Here is a 21,357-nt window from a genome sequence, read left to right on the forward strand (position 1 = left end):
CGAAGCATTTGTGTTTAGTGAGTCTGACAGATCAGAGGCAGTAGGGATGACCAGAGAGGTTCTCTTGATAAGTGTGTGATTTGGACCATTTTCCTGTCCTGCTAAGCATTCCAAATGTGACGGGTACTTTTGGGTGTCAGGGAAAATCTAAGTAAAAAGTACATTTTCTTTTGGGATGTAGTAAAGTAAAACTAGTCAAAATATAAAGTACAGATACCCCAAAAACGACTTAAGTAGTACTTTAAAATGAAAGTATTTCTACTTAAGTACTTAACCCCACTGGTCAAAGGAATTGTCCGTAGAGCTCCAAGACAGGATTGTGTCGAGGCACAGATCTGGGGAAGGGTGCCAAAACAATTCTGCAGCATTGAAGGTCCAAAAGTGGGTTCCATTATTCTTAAATGGAGGAAGTTTGTAACAACCAAGACTCTTCCTAGAGCTGGCCGCTCAGCCAAACCTGAGTAATCGGTGAAGGGCCTTGGACGGGGAGTTGACAAAGAACCTGATGGTCACTCTGACAGAGCTCCAGAGTTCCTCTGTGGAGATGGGAGAACCTTCCAGAAGGACAACCATCTCTGCAGCACTCCACCAATCAGGCCTTTATGGTAGAGTGGTCAGACGGAAGCTACTCCTCAGTAAAAAGCACATGACATCCCGCTTGGAGTTTTCCAAAAGGCACCTAAAGGACTCTTAGTCCATGAGAAACAAGATTCTCTAGTCTGATGAAACCAAGATTGAACTCTGGCTTGAATGCCAAGCGTCACGTCTGGAGGAAACCAGGCACCGCTCATCACCTAGCCAATACCATCCCTAAGGTGAAGCATGGTGGTGGCAGCATGATGCATAGGGGATATTTTTAAGCGGCAGGGACTGGGTGACTAGTCAGGATCGAGGGAAAGCTGAACAGAGAAAAGTTTTTTCCCCAATTTTCGTGGTATCCAATCGCTAGTAATTACTATCTTGTCTCATCGCTACAACTCCCGTACGGGCTCGGGAGAGACGAAGGTCAAAAGCCATGCGTCCTCTGAAGCACAACCCAACCAAGCCGCACTGCTTCTTAACACAGCGCGCCTCCAACCCGGAAGCCAGCCGCACCAATGTGTCGGAGGAAACACCGTGCACCCGGCCCCCTTGGTTAGCGCGCACTGCGCCCGGCCCGCCACAGGAGTCGCTGGTGCGCGATGAGACAAGGATATCCCTACCGGCCAAACCCTCCCTAACCCGGACGACGCTAGGCCAATTGTGCGTCGCCCCACGGACCTCCCGGTCGCGGCCGGCTGCGACAGAACCTGGGCGCGAACCCAGAGACTCTGGTGGCACAGCTAGCGCTGCGATGCAGTGCACTAGACCACTGCGCCACCCGGGAGGCCCTAGTGAACACAATTTGACTTTATGATAAATGTGTTTTCTCCCGGGATGGATAGTTGTCTGTCTGCTTCTTCTGAAACACAATCTTCAGTGCGTCGTTGAATTGGCGCCTTTCCCTATATGTTGCTATGTGCATAATAGCGAAGTTAACCAGCATATTGGTGTTGTGAACTAAGAGGTGGAGGCAGCAGCGGAGTGAAGAGACGAGGAAACAATTTTTGCTCTAATTGACTATGAAAATTGAGGCAAGAGGAAACTCCAACTTAATTAGGCCTATAATCAATAGCATAACTGTTAAACATGCCTTGTTTTTTAAATCATCCATATATATCTACAGAAATAAGACAGATCCTGCTTCTGTTGCCTGTTTGGTTTTGTTTAATAGCCTACTGATTTCTGTGAGCACCTAGCCTCATGCTAACGCAATATGTTGGGTAAAGCAATTTCTCAAATTCGGCTGTTTTAAATCTTTGCTATGCTGTAATAAAAGTTTACATTACATTGTTTTAACTCTGGTATGATTTAATTTAGTGTTTACAGTGTTCCAAACGAGCAGAACAATTATATTGTAATCTAACAGCACCTGTTTGACACACACTACTCATGCAACGCTTGCTCCTATACCCTCCTTTTGTCTGGATCTCCAGTAGTTTCCACAACTAAGTCAAATGTCTTCCACAGATATGACTTCCCCTTTCCCTCCTGAGCAACCAGTAAACATTCCCCCGTTTTCAAGTTTGTTTTTCACGTCCTCCACATCCATTTTGCTGTCACGGTGTTGGGAGTTTTTAACCAATTTGTTGATGTGATTATGATAGTCTATAGGTCAGGCCTATTGGCCATGTGGATGCAATGCATTGCGTAAACAGAGCAGGGGTTGATGGAATAGAGAGGGAATTGTTTTCCTAAACAATTTCGGTAACAGAAGTTTTCAGTCAGAGGAACAAGTAAGAAATTAAATGGCTGTACTTATGTTGCAGCTTCAGCACGGACAGCACGATGAACACTTGCTCTGCTGTAGTGCCTGCTCGCTGGAGAGGAGAGAGAACGTGTGCCAGTCACACAGGCGCACTTAGTAATTTTCTTTAACGCAGAGTGGCCATTGGGCCCCCTCTTGAGTCGTTTGTGAGTCCTTTTAATTATTTCAACAGTGTGCTTAAAGCACCAGAGAAGCTCAGTGCATTTCGTTCAAACACAGGGTGTGTCTATACACGTAAAAATACAGTGTTTTAAAATGTCTACCAATGGATTGGTTGAAAGAAGACTACTCTCGGTGGACCAAGATTTTTCTATTATATCTAATCATGTTGACATAAGGTGATGTTGAATACATTGAGCAATTATTTACATCTTGGCATGCTGTAAAATATTAGTTTTTTTTAACAGTTCCACTTTTTCATCCCTCATTACCTCAATTACTATGATACTCCCTTCACTGTGTTCATTGGCTGTGCTAATTGTACTGTTTGTCTACATAACCTGGTTCAATCATTTGCCATGTAACCCTGAAGAAGGCACTGCGTGTCAAAACGTTGGTTGCTATACCCATTAAATGTTTGAGCATAATTAGTGTGCAATGTTTTTTTTCTATATTTTTTTTTTTGGGGTGGGTGGGGGGGAATACAAGTTGTGTCAATTTCCTCAGCTCGTTATTGTAGCAATTCTGTTCTCTTGTGTTACATGAGCAGACGATGTGTTGAATAAGAAGCAGCGTCACCTGAAGGCCCAGGCCTTCGCCATTAAGATGCGACCACGCAAGGAGACCCTGGAGGTCAACTTTGTGAGTGTCACACCAGTTAACTTCCTCATCTGTGTCTGTCTATTATTCTATAATCTCAGTTGTGAGTTGATTTCCACGTTTCTTCTCTGTCTGTATTGTCCTGTTCAACTAACTCACAAATGAATCACTAGTGGACAACGGCGAAAAACATGTTTTTAATTACATGGACCACTTTTTGAATTTAATCATTTGACTGATTATTATTGTTCTGTATTTCCTGTTCTAGATCCCCCAGATTGACCTGTACATGTGCCTGATGTGTGGGCGAGGCGACGAGGAGGATCGCCTCCTGCTGTGTGACGGCTGTGATGATAGCTACCACACCTTCTGTCTGATTCCGCCCCTACAGGATGTCCCCAAGGGGGACTGGCGATGCCCCAAGTGTGTCGCTGAGGTATGGAACTCTGGTGACTCTTCCACTACCCAAGCCGATTCCTCACTTGAGAAACATACATGACAGCTAACTTCATGGAAGGTTTTTGCAGTAGTTTGAGTTATAATAATTTCTTTATTGTATCCTTTTCGGAAAATGTATCTTTCATCACCATATTTAGTGCATAAATACATACAAAAATGTAAATCACAAGGAGAATTACAACAAAGTGGATGCAGTTCACACCTGCCTGCCACGTGTTACAATTTTTGCTCCGTATGAATAGGTTGTAGTGTTTGTCAAGCTGTGATGATATGGAAGTGAATGACTGATATACAGACCCAGTCAAAAGTTTGGACACACCTTCTCATTCAATGGTTTTTATTTATTTTCACTATTTTCTATAATAATAGTGAAGACAAGCTATGAAATAAGACTAGTAACCAAAAAAGTGTTCAACAAATCCAAATATATTTTATGTTTATGATTCTTCAAAGTAGCCACCCTTTGCCTTGATGACAGCTTTGCACACTCTTGGCGTTCTCTCAACCAGCTTCATGAGGCAGTCACCTGGAATGCATTTCAATTAACAGGTGTGCCTTGTTAAAAGTTCATTTGTGGAATTGATTTTCTTCTTAATGCGTTTGAGCCAATCAGTTGTGTTGTGATGATAGCCCTATTTGGAAAAGGACCAAGTCCATATTATGGCAAGAACGGCTCAAATAAGCAAAGAGAAACGACAGTCCATCATTACTTTTTAAGACGTAAAAGTCAGTCAATCCGGAAAATTTAGAACGTTTCTTCAAATGCAGTCGCAAAAACCAAAAAGCGCTATGATGAAACTGGCTGTCATTAAGACCGCCACAGGGAAGGAAGACCCAGACTTAACTCTGCTGCAGAGGATAAGTTCATTACAGTTAACTGCACCTCAGATTGCAGCCCATATAAATGCTTCACAGAGTTCAAGGAACAGACACATCTCAACATAAACTGATCAGAGGAGACTGCATGAATCAGGCCTTCATGGTCAAATTGCTGCAAAGAAACCACTAATAAAGGACACCAATAGAAGACTTGCTTGGGCCAAGAAACATGCAAAATGGACGTTTGACCGGTGGAAATCTATCCTTGTTTCTGATGAGTCCAAATTGAGATTTTTGGTTCCAACCGCTGTGTCTTTGTGAGACGCAGAGTAGGTGAACGGATGATCTCTGCATGTGTGGTTCTTACCTTGAAGGAGGAGGTGTGATGGTGTGGGAGTGCTTTGCTGGTGACACTGTCTGTGATTTATTTAGAATTCAAGGCACACTTAACCAGCATGGCTACCACAGCATACTGCAGCGATACGCCATCTCATCGGGTTTGCGCTTAGTGGGACTGTCATTTGTTATTCAACAGTACTATGACCCAACACCTCCAGGCTGTGTAAGGAATATTTGTCCAAGCGGGAGAGTGATGGAATGCTGCATCAGATGACCTGGCCTCCACAATCACCCGACCTCAACCCAATTGAGATGGTTTGGGATGAGTTGGACCACAGAGTGAAGGAAAGGCAGCCAACAAGTGCTCAGTATATGTGGGAACTCCTTCAAGACTGTTGGAAAAGCATTCCAGGTGAAGCTGGTTGAGAACATTCCAAGAGTGTGCAAAGCTGTCATCAAGGCAAAGGGTGAAGACTGAAATATAAAATATATTTTGATTTAACACTTTTTTTGGTTACTACCTGATTCCATGTTTTATTTCATAGTTTTGATGTCTTCACTATTATTCTACAATGTAGAAAATAGTAAAACTAAAGAAAAACCCTTGAATGAGTAGGTGTCCAAACTTTTGACTGGTTCTGTACATAAATCATGTTGAGGACTATGGGATAGGATGATGTTTTCTCACTGGCTGTCCCACCCCGTTTCACCCTACAGGAGTGCAGTAAGCCGCGGGAGGCGTTTGGCTTTGAGCAAGCCGTGAGGGAGTACACCCTCCAGAGCTTTGGAGAGATGGCTGACCACTTCAAGTCAGACTACTTCAACATGCCCGTGCACGTACGTATCAAAATCAAACAGGCACCTTGAGTTATAGGCAAGAATCAAAAAACATCTATGCTTTTGGAATACATATGTTCAGGTTAGGTCTGTATCTCAAAATCAAGTCCGATGCAGTCAACCCACTTTCTTTGGGTGATGTTTTGGTCCTTCATGCTGTTTGAAGTTGACCTTTCTCTCCCACTAATGCCCAATCACATGTAAACAATGCATGTGTTTGTATTCTCCTTTCTCTGCACCCCCAGATGGTGCCTACAGAGCTGGTGGAGAAGGAGTTCTGGCGTCTGGTGAGCTCCATCGAGGAGGATGTCATTGTGGAGTATGGAGCTGACATCAGCTCTAAGGAGGTGGGCAGTGGCTTCCCCGTCAGGGACGGCAAGAGACGGCTACAGGGAGACCAAGAGGTAACTGCACCAACTTGGACAAAGGACCCAGGCTCTTTCTCGTTAGTCTTTCGCCGCCTTTTCAAAGCGCATTGGAGGTGAAGATCAGTTGTTCCTACATTCGGACCTTGTCCTCTAATGCCTTTTATGGAGTAGAGAGAGGACACAAGGAATCGTGCTAAGATTGAGAAAGAGCTACGGTATGAAATCCACGCCCTTAACGGCTTTTATGTTACTTATGACCAGTAAGTAACTTCCATCACCTTTGTCTTGTTCTTCTGTAGGAGTATGCCAACTCAGGCTGGAACCTGAACAACATGCCAGTTTTGGAGCAGTCGGTCCTTACCCACATAAACGTGGATATCTCTGGCATGAAGGTGCCCTGGCTCTACGTGGGCATGTGCTTCTCCTCATTCTGCTGGCACATCGAGGACCACTGGAGCTACTCCATCAACTTCCTGCACTGGTAAAGTAACAAACAGAAATGCCTTGTCCTAAATCGACCGCTTGCCCAAATATTGAGTAATACTGTTTATTTTAGTCCAATGGACATACATAAAATGTCTAACACAGTCCTCAGTGGGAAGAGACTGACAAACACATGTACAAAACAATGTAAACCATATACAATGTTGCAATCGGTCGTAGATACAATTGTACTCCCATCTTCATTCATCTGACTGTCTTCTGTGCCTGTCTGTCTCTCTCTTTCTCTCTCTTTGTGCCTCTGTCTCTCTCTCATATTGTAATAAAATTATAAACATTAACAAATAATAATATAAAATGGCAGTAAATAACAATAAAATGGTAACAGTCAATAGTAGAATGTAATAAATATGGAAAATGAAACTATAACTAAATAACGGTCATCTTCACCATTACATCAGTACTACAACTACCGTCATCATTACTACTACTACCACCACCACCATGACTAAACTGCTATCATTACCATTACCACCCATACCACTACTATTTGGAATGATAAACAACAATAATAATAGTAATAACAATAATAGTAATAATAAGTAAGTTACTGCTTACTATGCAAATGTTATTATTCAGTGTCCCTCAGGCTATGGCAGGCAAATACATATTTGGCTGCAAGAGGAGCCATTGCTCCTTCACCCATGAGTATTTTTTGTTTTTCCTCTGGGTTTAATCATTTAAAATTTTGAATAAATGTAGTCATTTCTGTGAATAATGAATCAATTGGTGATGAATATTTATCACAGTAAAGGAGAAAGTGCATCTCTGTCTCTACCTCCCCTGTCGGGCAGTGACCACATACACGCTCCTCTTTGGGTAGCCATGTCTTTTTATGTCTGCCGGTTTCTATTGCCAATCGGTGATCACTCAGCCTGTACTTGGTAAGGATCTGTCTCTGCTTCGTATCTCTGACAGAGTAGAGATAATCAGCCAATTCATATTCTCTGTTTAGGGTCAGATAGCAATTTAGTCGGCTTTGGGATTTTGTTTCGTTTTTCCAATGTTGTATATATGAGTCCTTTGATTGGTTCATGATTTTGTTTATTGGAATTCTTTCTTTTGAAGCAGTGCTTGGTTGGTTAAGTCCAACACCAGCTGACTGAGAGGGCTCGTTTCTGTGCTCAGCTCTTGGTTTTTTAAGTGCTTTAAATTGCAGACTTGAATTTAGATGTAGCCAAAGTTTACTACTGGAAAGCGGCCCAATTCTGCCCTACATGCATTAGTTGGTGTATTTCTAGGGACTTGTAGAATTTTCCGACAGAATTCTGCGTGTAGGGTGTTCTATTGGATGTTTGTCCCACATTTTAAAGTCCAGTTTGTGGCACCCAAATCATACTTCCGTAAAGAGCTATTAGTAGGATTACACTGTCAAATATTATGGCCAAATTCTAATTAGGATGTTGATTTTGAATAATTTCATTTTTATTGCATACAATGCTCTGCGGGCCTTTTCTTTGAGTGCATTCACTGCCATATTAAAGTTTCACGATGCAGATATGGTCAGTCCAAGGTTGGTGTAATTTTTAGTGTGTTCAATTATGGTGGTGTTCAGGGTGATTTTATATTTGTGTTTCTGACATCTGTTTTTTGGAAATGTACTGCCAGGGCAGTAGAATGTTAAGGTTCTGTTGAAGACCTTCTTTGGTTGGTGATAGAAGTACCAAGTCATCAGCATATAGCAGGTATTTTACCTCTGTGTCAAATGGTGTAAGTCCTGGGGCTGGAGAATGGTCCAACATGTCTGCTAATTCATTGATATAAATGTTGAAAAGATTTGGACTCAAACTGCAGCCTTGTCTCACACCTCGACGTTGTGAAAATTATTCTGTACTTTGGTTTTTGATTTTTATTGCACACTTGTTTTCTGTGTACATACATTTTATTAAGTAATACACCTTACCACCAAGCCCACTTTGTAGAATTTTGTAGAATAGCCCTTCGTGCCAAATAGAATCAAATGCTTTTTTAAAGTCAATAAAGCAAGCAAAGATTTTGCCCTCTTTTTTTGTGGGGGTGGACGTGTTTATTAATTAGTGTGTGTAAGGTGTATATATGGTTAGGGAGAAAGCTAATTTGACATTTGCTTATTACATTTTTTTCTTGAAAGGTTTCAATTCTTGAATTAAAAATGCTACAGAAAACCTTTCCCAAGTTACTGTTTATGCAAATTCTTCTGTAACTATTGGAGTCTGATTTGTCTCCACTTTTGTGGATAGGGGAGATGAGTTCCTGGTTCCAGACATCAGGGAAGCAGCCAGAAGTTAAAACTGTTGAACAATTTTGCAACTCAGGTGTGCTGTTTTTCAGCATTTCATTTCTGATGTTATCTAGACCACAAGCCGCCTTTGATTTTATAGATTTAAGCTTTTCATTTAGTTGTTATTGGGTAATCTAATGGTTTTTGGTTGTTTTTAATGACTGTTTCAAGGATGTTAAATTTCTTTAATTTCTAATTGGTTCTGTTGTAAGTCTTTTTGTGGAATGTTTTTGTGTAGATTATCAAAATACATTTTCCATATTCCTTCATCTTGTGTGGCTAATTCTTGTGGCTTTGTTGTGCTTAAATTGTTCCACATGTACCAGAACTGATTTTGGTCAATTGCGTTTTCAAGTGTCTTGTTAGTATAATTCAATTTCTTGCGTTTCAGTGTATGTTTATACTGTTTCAAAGTATTCATAGCATAGCTCTGGGTTGTTTTGCTGCTTATGTTTTTTTATTTGACATTTGTCTTAAGTGTTTTCTAATTGTTTTACATTCGTTATCAAACCATTTTTCAGAAACATTTAGTTTTTTGTTTCTGATGTTAGATTTCTTCTCGAATTTGCTTTTGATGCTGCTTTTTGGAATATGCAACTTATGTTTTGGGTAGCCGAATTGACACCTTCTTTATTGTTTTGGTATTGTGAGTTATTGAAGAACTGCATAGAGTTCATCATTTAATTTGAGTTCAATGTTTCAATGAATCTCTCTGCACTGTTTTGACCCCATCTGTACGATTGGTTTATGTTGTAGAGTTTATTGGGCTGTTTTTTGAATGAATATTGCCGGGTAATTTCTTCAGAAACACTTTGATCTGACTGTGATCTGACAATGGTGTCTGTGGTCTGACAGTGAATGCACTAATGGAGAAGGGGTCAATGTCAGTGATGGCATAATCGACTACATTTGTCCCAAGAGCTGAGCAGTAAGTAAACCGACCTAAAGAGTCCCCTCTGATTCTACCATTAAGCATGTACAGGCCTAAGGCTCGACAGAGATGCACTAACTCCTTCCCATTCTTGTTCAGTATTGCCAAATGATGATTCCACCTGAGTCTCGGCCCTGTTTTAACATTTTTATGTTTGGTTGATGGTAGTAATCTATAGCCTGAGGGACACTGAGTATCTATGTCTCCACGACACCATGTTTCCAGTAGGATTATGATTTCCTGTCCCTTGATGTTTTTAATAAATTCTGGATTTGTTTTCTCTCTCACTGCCTCTCTCTCTCTCTCTCTCTCTGTGCCTCTCGCTCTCTGCCTCTCGCGCTCTCTCTCCAGGGGGGAGCCTAAGACGTGGTATGGTGTCCCGGCCCACGCGGCAGAGCAGCTGGAGTCAGTGATGAAGAAGCTGGCCCCAGAGCTGTTTGACTCTCAGCCTGACCTGCTGCACCAGCTTGTCACCATCATGAATCCCAACGTCCTCATGGAGCACGGCGTGCCTGTATGTAGTGTGTGTTATCATCGGTGGCTGTATGTATCAAGTGATTTAGAGTACGAGTGTTGATCTAGGAACAGTTTTGCCTGTTGGATCACAATGAATACGTTTATATGGACAGGGGTGGGGATCTGATCCTGGATGCTTGAATCATACTGCCCCTTTTTACGCAGGGATGGGAAGTACTTCAGTAAAAATACTTCATAGTGCTACTTAAGTCGTTTTTTGGGTTATCTGTACTTTACTATTCATATTTTGGACTACTTTTGAAAATTGTTTACTTTTTACTCCGTACATTTTCCCTGACACCCAAAAGTACTTGTTACATTTTTGCTTAGCAGGACAGGAAAATGGTCCAGTTCACTCAGTTTTCAAGCGAACAGCCCTACTGCCTCTGATCTGGCAGACTCACAAAACACAAATGCTTAATTTTGTAAATTATGTTTGCGTGTTGGAGTGTGCCTCTGGCTAGCAATAAATTAAAAAAACAAGAACTGTGCCGTCTGTTTTGCCTAATATAAGAAATTTGAAATTATTTATACTTTTACTTTAACTTTAGATACTTAAGTATATTTTTGCAATTACATTTACTTTTGATATTTGAGTAACCATACTTTTACTTGAGTAATTTTCTATTAGCCATGTTTACTTTTACCAACACTGCTTTTACGAGACCAAGTCTGCATTGTGTCTTACTGGTGTGTGTTTGTACCACTCAGGTTTTCCGGACCAACCAGTGTGCAGGGGAATTTGTGGTGACGTTTCCCAGAGCCTACCACAGTGGCTTCAACCAGGGATACAACTTTGCTGAGGCTGTCAACTTCTGTACTGCAGACTGGGTGAGTTTAAAGTTAACAAGTATTTGTGTGTTAACAAATATTACCAGAATGTTGAATTGGAAATTGGAAGTTGGTTTGGGCTGTATCCAGATTATCATACCGACCTTGTGCCATACTGGGAGATTCAGTAATACCAGGACTGTTTTCAAACCCAACTGATTCTCTTTAATCTGAAGGTTAGCAATGCTAACAAGTACATGTAAAATCCCATAGTGAATGCTAACGAGCGCATTGCAAATATTTTAGTCGTTGACCTAACTCAAATGCTGCGCGCAAAAAAAACTAATTTTAGACAGCAAGGCCTTTGATCCAGGAGGGGATTATCTGCTGTTACTAAGTGAATGCTTGATTTTGTAAGAAGCTAACCACTTAGCCAACTAGCTACTAAATTAGCAAACCATATGCACAACTGCAGAGCTTTTAGCACATTCTAGACAGTTAACTTAGTTATGATATCTAGCTGGCAAACATTAAGTCGTGAATTCTATGCTGTAACTAGCTGGTGCATGCTGCACAACAGTGACTCGCAAGGCAAACAAACACAACGTGACTGGGGACTACCGTTACGCTTCATAATGAAAAATTATGTGACTAGTGAAATGGAAGAGCGCAATCTTCTTTATCTCCTAACATATTGCGCAAGTTGACTGCAGGTATTTATTTATGTAGCTTAAAATTTTCAATTTGATAAAAAAACTACATAAAATAAATAATTTCAACACTATTGATGGTATTGGGAAAACCATCACGTGGCTATTTCCAAATACCCCGGTATACCGCCCAAGCCTGGTTGGGAGCTTAACTAAATTATTTTAAGTCAAGTATTTTATACCCTTCTTACTGTCCGCAATGCTGTCTTGGTGAAACTATCATCTTAGATATTCCCCCTCCAATGTTCTCTTGGCTTCTCCTTGATGTTTTGAGGAGGCTAGGAGAAAAGATCCAAGGAATCGATTAAAGACTTGACATTCTGTCTCTCTCCTCTTTCTCTCTCTCTCTCTCTGTGTCCCCGTTCCCTCCCAGCTCCCGATGGGTCGTCAGTGTGTGGCCCACTACCGGCGGCTCCACCGCTACTGTGTCTTCTCCCACGAGGAGCTGCTGTGCAAGATGGCTGCCGACCCCGAGAGCCTGGACGTGGAGCTGGCTGCTGCAGTCTTCAGAGAGATGGGAGAGATGATGGAGGAAGAGACACGGCTCAGAAAGTCCGTGCAGGAGATGGTGAGGGACAGGGCCCAGGGGGATTTCTATATAAACAACTTTTTGCCACTTTAGGAAAACTTTACAGGACGGACAGAGAGGGTGAAGTAATGCAAGCGGGGTTTACTTGGGAATACATTATGATGATACACTATACAACAATGTTGACATCACACAATCCCAATTCCCATATGTTTCAAATTAACACCCCAAAAGTGAATATATTATGTAATTTCACATTGTCCTCTCACTCTAGTTAAAGTGGATTGTTTTCTGATTGCGATTTCCCTCCGTGACTGCAGGGTGTGCTGTCCTCGGAGCAGGAGGTGTTTGAGTTGGTCCCTGATGACGAGCGTCAGTGTCAGAAGTGTAAGACCACATGCTTCCTGTCGGCTCTGACGTGTCCCTGCAGCCCAGAGCGTCTCGTCTGTCTGCACCACGCCAAGGAACTCTGTGACTGTCCCCTGGGAAACAAGTGTCTACGGTAAGGAGTACAGCTGGGTGATATGGACATAAGTTCATAAGAAGGTGCGCCAGTTTTTATTTGTTTTATCTGTTGTACTAGTTTAATGGTTGTAGCTAATAATTGTCCTATTAAGAATCACCCATGTTAACAAACTTATTTCATTTCAAACTTTTTTCGTAATGAACGATAAGTGATTGGTATGGTCGGTGTCGATAATTTTTATCGTCCCAGCTCTATACGAAGAGAGGGTTGGTTTTTGGGTGAGTGAGGAGGTTGGTTTTTGGGTGAGTGAGTGAATAAATTAATTTAAGGAGTTACAAGTGTCTCCGGTGAGAAGGAATGGATAGGTGGATGAATGAAGTAGAGGAGTTATGAACTCTGTACTGCTCAGAAGCCCCCATAAGAGTCAATGCATCAGTGAGGACTTGGATGTATTTATTATGGATCCCCATTAGTTCCTGCCAAAGCAGCAGCTACTCTTTTTGGGGTCCAGCAAAATTAAGGCAGTTTATACAATTTTTAAACACTACAATATTTTCATAAATTTCACAACACACTGTGCCCACAGGCCCCTACTTCACCACTACCACATATCTACAGTACTAAATCCATGTGGATGTTATCGTGTTTGTGTCTGTGACAATTTTGTGTTGCTTCACAGTCCACTGTTTCATAAGTTGTTTATCTGTTTTTTAATCTAATTTTACTGCTTTCATCAGTTACTTGATGTGGAATAGAGTTCCATGTAGTCATGGCTCTGTTGTACTGTGTGCCTCCCATATTCTGTTCTGTACTTGGGGCCTGTGAAGAGACCTCTTGTGGCATGTCTTGTGGGGTATGCATGGGTGTCATGGGTGTCTGAGCTGTGTGCCAGTAGTTTAGACAGACAGCTCGGTGCATTCAACGTGTCAATACCTCTCATAAATAAAAGTAGTGATGAAGTCAATCTCAACTTTCAGCCAGGAGAGATTGACATGCATATTATTGTTAGCTCTCTGTGTACATCCAAGGCCGTGCTGCCCTGTTCTGAGCCAATTGCAATTTTCCTAAGTCCTTTTTTGTGGCACCTGACCACACAACTGAACAGTAGTCAAGGTGCGACAAAACTAGGGCCTGTAGGACCTGCCTTGTTGATAGTGTTGTTAAGAAAGGCACAGTATCGCTTTATTATAGATAGAATTCCCCCCATCTTAGCTACTACTGCATCAATATGTTTTGACCATGACAGTTTACAGTCTAGTGTTACTCCAAGCAGTTTAGTCATCTCAACTTGTTCAATTTCCACATGATTTATTTGAGGTTTATGGTTTAGTGAGTGTTTTGTTCCAAATACAGTACTTTTAGTTTTAGAAATATTTAGGACTAACTTATTCCTTGCCACCCACTCTGAAACTAACTGCAGCTCTTTAAGTGTTGCAGTCATTTCAGTTGCTGTAGTAGCTGATGTGTATAGTGTTGAGTCATCCACATACATAGAAACTCTTGCTTACTCAGTCAGTGGCATGTCGTTAGTAAAAAATTGAAAAAGCAAGGGGCCTAAACAGCTACCCTGGAGAATTCCTAATTCTAACTGGATTATATTTGATAGGCTTCCATTAAAGAACACCCTCTGTGTTCTGTTAGACAAGTAACTCTTTATCCACATTATAGCAGGGGGTATAAAGCCATAACAAGTTTTTCCAGCAGCAGACTATGATCGATAATGTCAAAAGCTGCACTGAAGTCTAACAATATGTAGTTTCACTGGCCCAGAATAAATCTCATCTCCACTGAAAGTAGTTTTTAAATTTATGAATAGGTTTAATCTGGGTCACTAACCCCATAGCGCAATCAATATTAAATAGGTGCTGACGCTCCTCTGTCTCTTTATTCCAGCTACCGGTATGATCTGGATGAGTTTCCCTCCATGCTGTATGGGGTGAAGTCCAGAGCCCAGTCCTATGACACCTGGGTCAAGCGGGTCACTGAGGCCTTAGCTGCTGACCACAAGAACAAGAAAGGCAGGTGGACTATCTATACTGTAAAGGCGGAAATACTCTGCACAATATTAGAAAAATTGTACTATGATTCCCCATGCCTCATGTTGCTCTCTCATCTATTCTTATCTTTCTCTTCTGTCTGTGTCTCTGTCCCTCTCCCTTTGTCAGACCTGATAGAGTTGAAGGTTCTTCTGGAGGATGCAGAGGACAGGAAGTACCCAGAGAACAGTCTGTTCCGTCGGCTCAGAGAAATGGTGAAAGAGGCCGAAACCTGCTCCTCTGTGGCCCAGCTACTGCTCAGCCGCAAGCAGAGACACAGGTCCGTAGAGTACAAGATACACACACACACACACCGCTGTTATGTCACACGGAAGTTTATGTCCCTGTTCTCTTCTCCTGAATTGTGTACTTGCACACTCCACACCATGGAATTAAAAACATTGGATCGGTGTAAGCATTCTCCTTTATTGTTTTTACACCAAAGAATCTGTGAGGGAGAGTGTGCTAGTGGGCACTTTGGGAGAAGGGTAGCAGATCGGGACATAACCTAAAGCACCATTTTAACGTTTATACCCCTACCTGTGAGTAATAATTAAACTCAAAGTATATCTCTCTGTATTCCAGTACCAGGCAGCGTCCAGAGAGCAGCAGGACTCGTAACAAGCTGACAGTGGAGGAGCTGAAGGTCTTTGTAGAGCAGCTGTTCAAACTGCCCTGTGTCATTGGACAGGCTCGACAGGTCAAAGTAAGTCCCAAACATAAGTCACTGGCCATTATTAAGAGATGTACAGGAATTTTCCTCCTCTGACATCCTACTCTATTTGTATTACAACACTGATGTTGACCTGTCCCCAAACCAGTATTCGTTGATTAGTAGTCCTTGATTGTTAGTATATAACACCATATCCCTCCCTCCCCCAGGAGTTACTAGAGAACGTGGAAGACTTCCATGAGAGAGCCCAGGTAGCCCTGGCTGACGAGCTGCCTGACTCCTCCAAGCTGCAGGCCCTGCTAGACCTGGGTGGAGGTCTGGATGTGGAACTACCTGAGCTGCCCAGGCTCAAACAGGAGCTGCAGCAGGCCCGCTGGCTGGATGAGGTGATGACTGATGATATTATTGTACATAAGTGTAGTGTTTTACGTCAGTTTGTTTGTGTGGTTTCTTCAGCAGTCAAGAATTGTTTTCTGGGACAGGAATAATACTCCACTGAAACGTTTTGTTATGATTAGGTGCGTGTGATGCTGGCAGAGCCCCACCGGGTGACCCTGGAGCTGATGAAGCGGCTGATAGACTCTGGGGTGGGGCTGGCACCACACCATGCTGTGGAGAAGGCCATGACTGAGTTGCAGGAGATACTCACTGTGTCAGAGAGATGGGAGGACAAGGCCCGCGCATGCCTACAGGCCAGGTAATGATGAAGATGCACATTTACATACTTATAGGACAGTTCTCTCATCTACCTTACAGGCCAGATAAATGCGAATATGATAATGCTGTTCTTAAGTCACCTGCCTACAGCTTTGGTGTCATATGCTTGGGTCGCGTTCAATAGTGTACACTTTTGCAAAAATGTTAACAAATTGGTCTTCTTACTGGACAAGTTCAGGTAGTTTCACTCGGTTTCAAAACGTTTTACCCCTTCTGAACGTGACCCAATTCCTGTTCAGCATATTGCATCAAAGGATGCCTGTGAGATTAATTTCTCTAAATCCATTATTTCTTGTCTCTCCTCCCCCAGGCCTCGGCACAGCATGCTAGCCCTGGAGAACATTGTGATAGAGGCCAGGAACATCCCGGCCTACCTGCCCAACGTCCTGGCCCTCCGAGAGGCTCTGCACAAGGCCAAAGAGTGGAGTGCCAAGGTGGATGCCATTCAGGTAGTGTCGCGTCACACGGTAATTACTGATGAGCATAGATTCAATTTGTGATGTGATACAGATGTAGCTACAGTATAGGCAGGCATCTCTAAATATTTGTCTGTGATGCGCTCGGCTCTGTTTATACGCAATGTAACGGCTTGCTCATTTGCTTGAGGCGTCACTTCAGCCCTGGGTTCGATCCCAGCCCGTGACCGGGTGAACCATGAGGTGGCGCACAATTGGCCCAACGTCGTTAGGGGAGGGTTTGGCCGCCCGGGATTTCCTTGTACCATCGCGCTATAGCGTCTGGGTTTGGTCGCCAGCTATACGTTGTTTCCTCCGGGTTATTTATTTATTTATTTCACCTTTATGTAACCAGGTAGACCAGTTGAGAGCAAGTTCTCATTTACAACTGCAACCTGGCCAAGATAAAGCAAAGCAGTGCGACACAAACAACAACAGAGTTACACATGGAATAAACAAATGTACAGTCAGTAACACAATAGAAAAAGTCTATATACAGTGTGTGCAAATGGCGTAAGAAGGTAAGGCAATAAATAGGCCGTAGTAGCGAAGTAATTACAATTTAGCAAATTAACACTGGAGAGATAGATGTGCAGATGATGATGTGCAAGTAGAAATACTGGTGTGCAAAAGAAAAAAAAGTAAATAAAAACAATATGGGGATGAGGTAGGTAGTTGGATGGGCTATTTACAGATGGGCTGTGTACAGCTGCAGCGATCGGTAAGCTGCTCAGATATCTGATGCTTTAAGTTAGTGAGGGAGATATAAGTCTCCAACTTCAGCAATTTTTGCAATTTGTTCCAGTCATTGGCAGCAGACAACTGGAAGGAAAGGCGGCCAAAGGAGATGTTGGCTTTGGGGATGACCAGTGAGATATACCTGCTGGAGCGTGTGCTACGGGTTGGTGTTATGGTGACCAGTGAGCTGAGATAAGGTGGAGCTTTACCTAGCAAAGACTTATAGATGACCTGGAGCCAGTGGGTCTGGGGACGAATATGTCGCGAGGGTCAACCGATGAGAGCATACAGGTCGCAGTGGTGGGTGGTATATGGTGCTTTGGTGACAAAATGGATGGCACTTTGATATAATGCATCCAGTTTGCTGAGTAGACTGTTGGAGGCTATTTTGTAAATGACATCGCCGAAGTCGTGGATCGGTAGGATAGTCAGTTTTACGAGGGTATGTTTTGCAGCGTGAGTGAAGAAGGCTTTGTTGCAAAACAGGAAGCCAGTTCTAGATTTTATTTTGGATTGGAGATGTTTAATATGAGTCTGGAAGGAGAGTTTACAGTCTAGCCAGACACCTAGGTATTTGTAGTTGTCCACGTATTCTAAGTCAGAACCGTACAGAGTAGTGATGCTAGTCGGGCGGGTGCGGGCAGCGATCGGTTGAAGAGCATGCATTTTGTTTTGCTAGCATTTAAGAGCAATTGGAGGCCGCGGAAGGAGTGTTGTATGGCATTAAAGCTTGTTTGGAGGCTTGTTAGCACAGTGTCCAAAGAAGGGCCAGATGTATACAGAAGGGTGTCGTCTGCGTAGAGGAGGATCAGGGAATCACCAGCAGCAAGAGCGACATCGTTGATATATAGAGAAAAGAGTCGGCCCGAGATTTGAACCCTGTGGTAACCCTATTGAGACTGCCAGAGGTCCGGACAACAGGCCCGCCGATTTGACACACTGAACTCAGGAAGATGTCCAAGATGGCTTAGCAGTTCAGACGTCATTTCTGTTTCGTATTGTCGTGTCCTGTATATATATATATTTACACCTTTCTTCGCATATCTTTTATATATTTTATTATCCAAGAACTCAACTACAAAAGCTTCCCTGCAAAAGCTTTCCTGCAACCCGCTTCACCAATTACAAAAAAGTATTATTTACCTCAAATCTGAAAAACCACCGTGGAAGCTAGCCAGGGGCTAATTCAGAAGCTAGTCAGAAAGCTAACCAGAAGCTATCCGATAGCTAGCCAGAAGCTAATCTGTAGCTGCCCAGAAATTAGCCGGTCTGCTGGCTAGCGTTGGTGTTTCAGCTGCCCACGTTTTGTGGTCATCAGCTATTCCTTTAGCTCGATAATCTACCGGCACTTTTGTGCAACGCGACTCGGACCGGAGCATTCCGGGACTTTTTTTCTCTCAGTTTCCCCGGATTTCAGCCGCAGGCTCTGGACATTTGCAGCTAGCTAGCTGCAAACCGTGTGACTACTGGCTTACGTCGATCCCGGAGCAAACTCAAATCATTCCGGAGCTAGCCAGCTGAGGAGTTCCATCAGCCATTCCTGGGCTACAGCCACCTATCCGTACCCGTTTTTTGTTGTTTTGTTGTTGCTGCAGATACGGAGCCCCACCGGGCCTTCACGACTGACTGCCGACGTTATCTGCCCGAGGGAGTTATCCAACTGGCACCTCCGTCCCGACGTTACCTGAACGCTCATCTGGGGCCCGCTAACCGTTAGCTGTCTTATCGGCTGCTATCTGAATAAGTATATCGGACAATTATTATTATTATTTATTTATTTTTATTTTTTTCTTGGGTCACTATATCTATTTTGCCAATTTGGATTGATCCCCTCTACCACACGGAACCCCACTAACCTACCGACGGAAACGCACGAGGTATCTACAAATAGACTTCCATACTATGCTATCTTGCTACCGATAGCCATCTACCCGGCCAGCTGTCTGGATCGCCGTGACCCCAACCAACCTCTACTCACTGGACCCTTATTGATCACTCGATTAAGCATGCCTCTCCTTAATGTAAATATGCCTTGTCCATTGCTGTTCTGGTTAGTGTTTATTGGCTTATTTCACTGTAGGGCCTCTAGCCCTGACCACTATACCATATCCAACCTCACAGTTCCACCACCCACATATGCGATGACATCACCTGGTTTCAATGATGTTTCTAGAGACAATATCTCTCTCATCATCACTCAATACCTAGGTTTACCTCCACTGTATTCACATCCTACCATACCTTTGTCTGTACATTATTCCTTTAAGCTATTTTATCGCCCCCAGAAACTTCCTTTTACTCTCTGCTCTAGAAGTTCTAGACGACCAATTCTCATAGCTTTTAGCCGTACCCTTATCCTACTCCTCCTCTGTTCCTCTGGTGATGTAGAGGTGAATCCAGGCCCTGCAGTACCTAGCTCCACTCCTATTCCCCAGGCGCTCTCTTTTGATGACTTCTGTAACCGTAATAGCCTTGGCTTCATGCATGTTAACATTAGAAGCCTCCTCCCTAAGTTTGTTTTGTTCACTGCTTTAGCACACTCTGCCAACCCGGATGTTTTAGCCGTGTCTGAATCCTGGCTTAGAAAGACCACCAAAAATTCTGACATTTTCATCCCCAACTACAAGATTTTCAGACAAGATAGAACGGCCAAAGGGGGCGGTGTTGCAATCTATTGCAAAGATTGCCTGCAGAGTTCTGTTTTACTATCCAGGTCTGTTCCCAAACAATTTGAACTTCTACTTTTAAAAATCCACCTCTCTAAAAACAAGTCTCTCACCGTTGCCGCCTGCTATAGACCACCCTCTGCCCCCAGCTGTGCTCTGGACACTATATGTGAACTGATTTCCCCCCATCTATCTTCAGAGCTCGTGCTGCTAGGCGACCTAAATTTTAACATGCTTAACACCCCAGCCACCCTACAATCTAAGCTTGATGCCCTCAATCTCACACAAATTATCAATGAACCTACCAGGTACCACCCCAATTCCGTAAACACGGGTACCCTCATAGATATCATCCTAACAAACTTGCCCTCCAAATACACCTCTGCTGTTTTCAACCAAGATCTCAGCGATCACTGCCTCATTGCCTGCATCCGTAATGGGTCAGCGGTCAAACGACCTCCACTCATCACTGTCAAACGCTCCCTGAAACACTTCAGCGAGCAGGCCATTCTAATCGACCTGGCCGAGGTATCCTGGAAGGATATTGATCTCATCCCGTCAGTAGAGGATGCCTGGACATTTTTAAAAAATGCCTTCCTCACCATCTTGAATAAGCATGCCCCATTCAAGAAGTTTAGAACCAGGAACAGATATAGCCCTTGGTTCTCTCCTGACCTGACTGCCCTTAACCAACAGAAAAACATCCTATGGCGTTCTGCATTAGCATCGAACAGCCCCCGTGATATGCAACTTTTCAGGGAAGCTAGAAACCAGTATACACAGGCAGTTAGAAAAGCCAAGGCTAGCTTTTTCAAGCAGAAATTTGCTTCCTGCAACACAAATTCAAAAAAGTTCTGGGACACTGTAAAGTCCATGGAGAATAAGAACACCTCCTCCCAGCTTCCAACTGCTCTGAAGATAGGAAACACTGTCACCACCGACAAATCCACTATAATTGAGAATTTCAATAAGCATTTTTCTACGGCTGGCCATGCTTTCCACCTGGCTACCCCTACCCCGGACAACAGCACTGCCCTCCCCTCTGCTACTCGCCCAAGCCTTCCCCATTTCTCTTTCTCCCAAATACAGTCAGCTGATGTTCTAAAAGAGCTGCAAAATCTGGACCCTTACAAATCAGCCGGGCTAGATAATCTGGACCCTTTCTTTCTAAAACTATCTGCTGAAATTGTTGCCACCCCTATTACTAGCCTTTTCAACCTCTCTTTCGTGTCGTCTGAGATTCCCAAAGATTGGAAAGCAGCTGCGGTTATCCCCCTCTTCAAAGGGGGGGACACTCTTGACCCTAACAGCTACAGACCTATATCTATCCTACCCTGCCTTTCTAAGGTCTTCGAAAGCCAAGTCAACAAACAGATTACCGACCATTTCGAATCCCACCATACCTTCTCCGCTATGCAATCTGGTTTCAGAGCTGGTCATGGGTGCACCTCAGCCACGCT

General features: G+C 43.2%; 1 protein-coding gene across 6 annotated transcripts in view; it reads left to right on the forward strand.

Moving 5' to 3' along the window:
- The window catches only part of LOC139565661 (lysine-specific demethylase 5A-like), a 60,481-nt gene that overhangs the window by 19,089 nt on the left and 20,035 nt on the right, over positions 1 to 21,357 (forward strand). For 2 of the 6 annotated variants that reach the window (XM_071386143.1, XM_071386145.1), the window contains exons 7-21: positions 3,054 to 3,148; positions 3,375 to 3,542; positions 5,441 to 5,560; positions 5,806 to 5,964; positions 6,228 to 6,409; positions 9,972 to 10,134; positions 10,848 to 10,967; positions 11,991 to 12,185; positions 12,467 to 12,648; positions 14,506 to 14,630; positions 14,778 to 14,928; positions 15,234 to 15,354; positions 15,531 to 15,707; positions 15,840 to 16,018; positions 16,349 to 16,505. In XM_071386143.1, the coding sequence (XP_071242244.1) occupies positions 3,054 to 3,148; positions 3,375 to 3,542; positions 5,441 to 5,560; positions 5,806 to 5,964; positions 6,228 to 6,409; positions 9,972 to 10,134; positions 10,848 to 10,967; positions 11,991 to 12,185; positions 12,467 to 12,648; positions 14,506 to 14,630; positions 14,778 to 14,928; positions 15,234 to 15,354; positions 15,531 to 15,707; positions 15,840 to 16,018; positions 16,349 to 16,505 (2,294 nt within the window). The remainder of the gene's footprint in view (positions 1 to 3,053; positions 3,149 to 3,374; positions 3,543 to 5,440; positions 5,561 to 5,805; positions 5,965 to 6,227; positions 6,410 to 9,971; positions 10,135 to 10,847; positions 10,968 to 11,990; positions 12,186 to 12,466; positions 12,649 to 14,505; positions 14,631 to 14,777; positions 14,929 to 15,233; positions 15,355 to 15,530; positions 15,708 to 15,839; positions 16,019 to 16,348; positions 16,506 to 21,357) is intronic. The other 4 variants (XM_071386144.1, XM_071386146.1, XM_071386147.1 and 1 more) reach the window with 3 other exon arrangements.

The sequence above is a fragment of the Salvelinus alpinus genome, chromosome 37 (genome assembly GCF_045679555.1).
Source record: "Salvelinus alpinus chromosome 37, SLU_Salpinus.1, whole genome shotgun sequence".
In the NCBI taxonomy this organism is placed as follows: domain Eukaryota; kingdom Metazoa; phylum Chordata; class Actinopteri; order Salmoniformes; family Salmonidae; genus Salvelinus; species Salvelinus alpinus.